We start from the raw sequence: 7,229 nt of genomic DNA on the forward strand, positions 1-7,229 counted from the left end.
TTGCAGGATCCAAGTATCCCTAAATCCAAATTTCTAATGAAAGGAAAAAACGATAAAATGTATCCGTATGATTTTTTATTATTTAATTTAAAAATATATGTACACAATAGTATCGTAAAATAGTTGTATTAAATGCATGTGAACAATTTTGTACAATTAATATAATCTCGATACGGAGATAATAAATATCTAGATCTCAAAAAAATTAGATATGGATCCTTTTTTAAGTATTTTCTGTAGTCGGACATTTTGAATTGTAAATCCTTTTAAATCAGTATCTTTTTATAGTCAGACAGATTAAGTCCATTCTTTTTGGACCTCTTGAAAGATACAACCAATCAGAACCCATAAATATCTGCTCTTAGCCAATGAGAGGTTAGGAAAGTATAAGTCAGCTGTTGATAATGATAAAATATTTAATCATTTAATTTAATATGGATAACAAGTTTAGATGCTTTTTTGCACAAACATTATCAAATCAGACTATATTGCGCAGCGGATCAAAACACAAAAAAGTGATACAAGAAAATGTAATCTGTCATTTACGAGCTATCCCTTGCTCTAATTAACTTACCAGCTGGCATTAGATTAAGTCATCAATTTATATCATAAATGAAATCCACCCGATGCAATAATCCCTTTAGGTTTTGGAAAGCATTTATAAAGTTTTAAAAAATCCCTTGACTAAATCTTTTTTAACAATAATTTAAGATTACTCTATGATTACGTTTCATATCTTACTTTAAAGAGAGTGTTTGCTGAAATTGCTAAACCTGAATCAAAGGAATTGAGTCTTTGCCACAATACCAAATTTTCTAATACCTTTATCTCTACCACCAGATGATGTAAACCTCGAATTTTTGAAATTTGGATTATTTGATATTACAGAAGTCATAGTTTGAAATTTCTATGGTCTACGACTTTGCGTTGTTAAGATTTAGGAATTAAAAAAATCAGAGTTTGTGGCAAAAATTAAATTCCTTTAATATTTTTCAGTAATGAGAAAATTGTAAAAAAAAAATCTGTCCCTTACAGCAGAGTGAAATCCCGCATTTACCCGAAATGTTTAATTTTAAAGTACAAAAATCTGTTTGAAATTGATTGAATTAATTATGTTTTGATTTAGGTACAGTGTAGACCAAATTGGGGATTTACTGGATTCTGCCCTATGAATTATGAACGATTTTTACAATTCCGTTCCAAACTAAATTCATTTTAGCCTGTACCCCTTCCATTTTTTGCAAACATTCCCTTTAAGGTGTTGATTTTCCCTTTATTTCTTCTCCACCAGTTCCCCATACATTAAAGAGAATCTAGTTCTTTTAAACATTATTTCTCGGTTCTTGTTTTTCTTGCCAAAGAATTCCATTAATATTTGCTTTCTAGATTTATTCACTATAGAAATATATCTCAGGGTTAGAAAGTTCATTATAGAAAACTTATCTGAAAGAAATTAAACATTCTGTTTACATATCGTTTTACAAATTTGAAAATTTGGATGTTTTCTTTATAATCTTAAACATTATGTTTCTTGAAAACTTTTACAGTTCTATCATTTTATTCGCTATTTCAGACTTGGCTTTGGCTATCATTACTTTTTTCTAGGATTGGTTTAAAATAATTTATTTGTTGAAACTTTTTCGCTCTTTCCTGAGGGGTTAAAAAAAAAAGGATTTTAAAGCTGTATCAAACCCAGGGAGTTTTGAAAAGGAATGGTGGAAAAAAACATTCTAACGAGGTTGTAAGCGTAATTAAAGTGACTCCCATAGCCTGATTCAGAACAGTTGCATTAACCCTTAACACCTTTGTCTGATGAGTCTGATCCAGTATGAATGAGGTTTAAATTATATTTTTTTTAACTTGATTGTTTTCAATTGTGGTTTCTCCGCAAAAGTGGCTTCAGGAGGAAACATAATAAATTATCAGAATTAAACACTTTTAAACCTAAAAATAATCCACTTTTTCATAGGATAAAGGTTAGACAGGGTCAATTGAAATAAGTCTGTTCAAAGGTGACAAAACTGTAATAACTCACCAACAACCAGTGGAGGTTCAACTTGAAGGTGAATTGTAATACTTGTTTCACCAACCTCATTCCGAGCAGTGCATCTGTACTGACCACTATCTGACACCTAAATTAATTAAATTTTAAATTAAGCCTATTTTTTAATAACCTAAAACAAAATAAAAAGTTAAATCATTAAAATTCAAATTTTTTAAAATTTTGCTGCATATAGCAACAACTTTGTTGTAACAGCAAATATGATGGATAAATCAACGTCTATATTGTTTAGTCAAATGTTCACAGCATAAGAATATTAGGAATTAGAATTTGGGCAGGCTATCATTGCATTTTTTAACAGTTTATTATCTTATTAAAAGACAATTGTATCATCGAACTTTATACATAAGGAAAAGCTTAAACTTTACATTTCATTCTCTAAAAATATTCTCGTTTGTTTTGTTGATATTTGAATGAAAATGTACATTTAGTATTATTATATTCCCTATTATTTAAGCTTTTGTTGTAGAACATTTCCTGTCATAATTCTTTGTGCTTGTGGTAAAAATATTCATGAAAATTCCAATAGGCTTCTCTTTAAATGCACAATTTAGCCATTCAAAGATTGCTTCAAATTACAAATGATAACCACCAAAAAAACCTTTTTTGACGCAAACGTGAGGTTATTTATCAAAGATTTATTGGACATTCCGGCCCTTTAGAGACATCTTTAGCAATTGGATTGACAAATTGAAAACATTGGATTATTGTGTGTATTTCGAAAAAGGGAACGAAACTTTCACAAGCATAAATTCTATGAATTTGAATTCAGACGAATGCTCTGAATTCCGGATAAGAATGTTTACTGGATCCAGATCAGGGATAGGAATGTTTACTGGATCCAGATCCGGGATAGGAATGTTTACTGGATCCAGATACGGGATAAGAATGTTTAATTGATCCAGAACCGGTATAAGAATGTAAACTGGAAACCAGATACAGGAAAAGAATGTTTACTGGATCCAGATCCAGGATAAGAATGTTACTGGATCCAGATCCAGTATAAGAATGTAATACTGGATCCAGATCCAGTATAAGAATGGAATACTGGATCCAGATCCAGTATAAGAATGGAATACTGGATCCAGATCCAGTATAAGAATGGAATACTGGATCCAGATCCAGGATAAAAATGTTTACTAAATCCAGATCCAGGATAATAATGTTTACTGGTTCTAGATCCGGCCTAAAAATGTTTGCTGGATCCGGATCCGGTAAAAGAACGTTCACTGGATCCAGATCTGGGGTAAGAATGTTTACTGGATACGGATACAATAAAAGAATGCTTACTAGATCCAGATTTGATATAAGAATGTTTACTGGATCCAGATCCAGAATAAGAATGTTTAATTGATCCAGATCCGGGATAAGAATAGTAACTGGATCCAAATCCGGTATAAGAATGGTATCTGGATCCAGATTTGATATAAAAATTTTACTGGATCCAGATCCAGAATAAGAATGTTTAATTGATAAGAATAGTATCTGGATCCGAATCCGGTATAAGAATGGTATCTGGATCCAGATTTGGAATAAGAATATTTTCTGGATCCAGATCCAAATAAATATGGACTACGGGATATTATTTCAAAACTTGGTCTTACAACTAGATATTTCATGCTAGGTTTCACACTGTGCTGCCTAGCTGGATATTTGGCGCGGACTAATATTTATAAAAAGAGAGAAATAAAAGGATAAAGATATAAATCAGCATTCGGCAGTATCTTAGTTTCTCTCCAATATTTCTTTAGAGAGAATTTGATTTCAACCAGCAAACCACTAAAGTGCCTTTAAACACTTTTGGGTTAAAAAACGCTTAGCATAATCGACTGCAGCGCTTAGCCACACCAAATGTAGCGCTAAGCCACATCCACTGCCAAGCTTAGACACAGCAACTGTAGCGCTAAGCCACATCCACTGCAGCACTTAGACACATTCACTGCAAAGCTTAGACACAGCAACTGTAGCGCTAAGCCACATCCACTGCAGCACTTAGACACATCCACTGCAAAGCTTAGACACAGCAACTGTAGCGCTAATCTATATCCACTGCTGCACAATTAGACACATCCACTACAGTGCTTGGACACAGCAACTGTAGCGCTTAGCACCCATATCAACTTAATCACTTAGCCACAACTGTAGCGCTAAGCCAAAACTACTTTAGCACTTAGCCATATCCACTGCAGCACTTAGCCACAAGCACTGCAGCACTTAGCCACAAGCACTATAATAAGCACTTAGCCCAAGCGTGTAAGATTGAACCGGCCAAGAAGGAATTTAAATTTCCATTGGTTCTAGTTTTTCTGAGAGTAAATGGCATTCCAGTGTGAAGAGCTGGTTTTAACATTGACCAGGACACCACGGACTAACCAGGGTAAATAAATTTGGTTTCTTCTATCTTGATTTAATCGCGTTTTTAACTATTACTCAACAATTCAATTTTTGAACTAACAAAGAATGTTTAAGCCGACAAAAAAGTATAAAAAGAAAAGGTGAAAAATGTATGTCTAATAGGTCAAATTGTAATGGAAAGTCAAAACTTGCTGGGATAAGGACCTAACTGTTAAATCCAAGTGAAAGGCCTGGCATAAATAAGTTTTAAGATAATCAGGATTCTATAAAAATTGTTGCCAACCAAAAATACTGATTTTGATACAGAAATGTAAATTCATATAAATCCTTTTTTATCAAAATTTATAAATCCGGATCTGTACACATAAATCCGGATCTGCAACATATCCGGGTTTGCAAACATATCCGGATTTGCAAACATATCCGGATTTGCAAACATATCCAGATTTGCAAACATATCCAGATTTGCAAACATATCCGGATTTGCAAACATATCAGGATTTGCAAACATATCCGGATTTGCAAACATATCAGGATTTGCAAACAAATCAGGGTCCGCAAACAAATCGTTATATATGTCTACATTAAAAGAACAGAAATCTTAATTCTAGGTTTATCCAACAGTAAATAATGGGAAAGTAAAGCTGAATCTATCTGGTTAAACCAAGTAAATATCCCAAAGACATTAATTCTAGACTCAGAGCTGTTTATCTTGATAACTAAAAGAAAGTAGATTTTGGTTCAGAAATTAATTTCTGGATTAGCATGAAAGCTTTCACCCTTACACAAAAATCTAGACAACTCTGAAAGTTAATCATCAAAATTTTTAAAAATCCTCGACTTAAAAGTGTCGCATTGCATTGCCTTGACCTATGGTTTTACCTCACCAACTCACTTATACATTTTGTGGCCCTAGACATTTACATTTTAAAATTGCAACGGCCTTGCTTCTACCTTAAGTAATTAAAGTACTTGGCAAAACATGACTCGATTTTTGCGTGAGAATGTGCAAATATTGGTTTGCAGTGCTCGAATGATGGGTTCCTTTTTGATCTATAAGGTAAAGCCCATTACAAGCTTTCTGTGTTTGCTTTTGATCAAAAGTCCATATATGGACTGAGTATATTCTGAAAGCTTACTAGAATTAAAAATGACATTATCTTAATTCACCATTGCAAATGATATAATTTTAAATATAAGCGTGCACGTTAAGGGCGCACAGCGAGGAAAAACATTAAGGATGCACAATAAGGACGCAACATTGAGGACACACAATGAGGATGCACAAAAAAAACCCAAAATGAGGACACACAATAAGGACGCATAAAAAGCAATCACAATACAGACGCACACTGAGGATGAAGCCTTGAGAACGCACAATATGGGCGAACAATAAGGACGCACACTAAGGAGGCATCATTGAGGACGCATAAAAAGGATTCACAATAAGGACACACAATAAGGACGCCCAATAAGGTCGCACAATAAGGACGCACACAAGTTTGACATACTTAAACCATAGACATGCAAACGTCATAGGCTTATTTAAGATTTTGATGTGGTGTGTGGGTTTGTATCCGATATAACAAATCAGGACTAAAAACATCCAGCAGAAAAACAAGAGGACAGATTGCTGCGGATCTGGCAGGACAGTATTTTCTTATCTTCCTCCTCCTCGACCACTTTTAAAATTAAAATTTATCACTTCTCTTCAAACTTCCAAAGATAAAAGAAAAAATCTCAAAGAGAATAAATTAATGCATTTTATTTCCTTTGTTTAAGTTTGAACTGAAATATTTACTTTCCATGGTAAAAAATTAGGAATTTTACTAAATTTGTCTTCAAAGGAAATGAGTATTTGCCACAAACTGTAATTTTCCAATCCCGAGATATCCTTGCATTTTTTTGTATTGGAATTGTATATTGTACCCTACTATCTACAATATCTATACACTAGTTCGGAGTTTTCCCTATAAAAATCAACTTAGAATTTTAAAACTAAGCTAACAGCATTCACATGGTTCTCCCGAGTTCCTGAGTTATGATCGAACATCCAAACCAACAAACATCTAACTACTCTTTTAGTCCTTTATATACGTAAAAAGTAGTCTCTTTTTGGGTGTCTGTCTGTTTTATTATAACTCATGAACCCCTTGGCTGATTTGCCTCATATTTGATTGGGGAAATCGGTAGGTCACACGGGAATGTTCTTAGTTTGGTTAAACAATTGGTAGGTTGAAGTTTTTAAGAATTTTAATTTCCAGGGAAAGCTTCGATCACAAGCTAATGCTTTTTTTAAAGAATTTTCATCCACTCTTGACATTAGTTTATGAATAATTAAACTAAATTGAACCACTTCTCTTCAGCTCAACCTGGCGCACAAGAGATGTGGTTGAACCACGTCTACGTAGTTCAACTATTTCTCTTTATTCCGTAAAACAGGTTTAATAAGTTTGTACGTATTGCATGACGGAATAGACAGATACTATGCATGTCATTTATTATTGCTATAACATTAAAAAGGAGGTGTGTTAACATGGTAATATAAGAACTTATATATCAACCATACAGAATTGGTTAAAACATGTCTTTGACAATGATCGGAGCAATGACCCCAATTAGAATTACAATTAGAGAGGCTTGGACACTTTAACATTAGCATATGAGCTGTAGCATATATCCTTGTACCCTGAGTAAAAGATTCTACACCCCCCTCTGTACCTCCCTGTTTCTACCTGTGTATCCGTGATGACCAGCATATGAGTTGTAGCATGTATCCTTGTACCCTGAGTAACAGATCCTATTCCCCCCC

The 7,229-nt window shown here is 33.6% G+C and overlaps 1 protein-coding gene across 1 annotated transcript in view; it reads right to left on the minus strand.

Moving 5' to 3' along the window:
- Positions 1-2,035: 2,035 nt before the first annotated feature.
- LOC111699898 (Down syndrome cell adhesion molecule-like protein Dscam2) overlaps positions 2,036-7,229 on the minus strand; it is a gene marked incomplete at its 3' end in the record, with an annotated part of 27,417 nt that continues 22,223 nt past the window's right edge. Inside the window, exon 10 of the mRNA XM_023470656.1 lies at positions 2,036-2,132. Coding sequence (XP_023326424.1) covers positions 2,036-2,132 — 97 coding nt within the window. The remainder of the gene's footprint in view (positions 2,133-7,229) is intronic.

Source organism: Eurytemora carolleeae, unplaced genomic scaffold (genome assembly GCF_000591075.1).
Source record: "Eurytemora carolleeae unplaced genomic scaffold, Eaff_2.0 scaffold373, whole genome shotgun sequence".
Lineage (NCBI taxonomy): Eukaryota > Metazoa > Arthropoda > Copepoda > Calanoida > Temoridae > Eurytemora > Eurytemora carolleeae.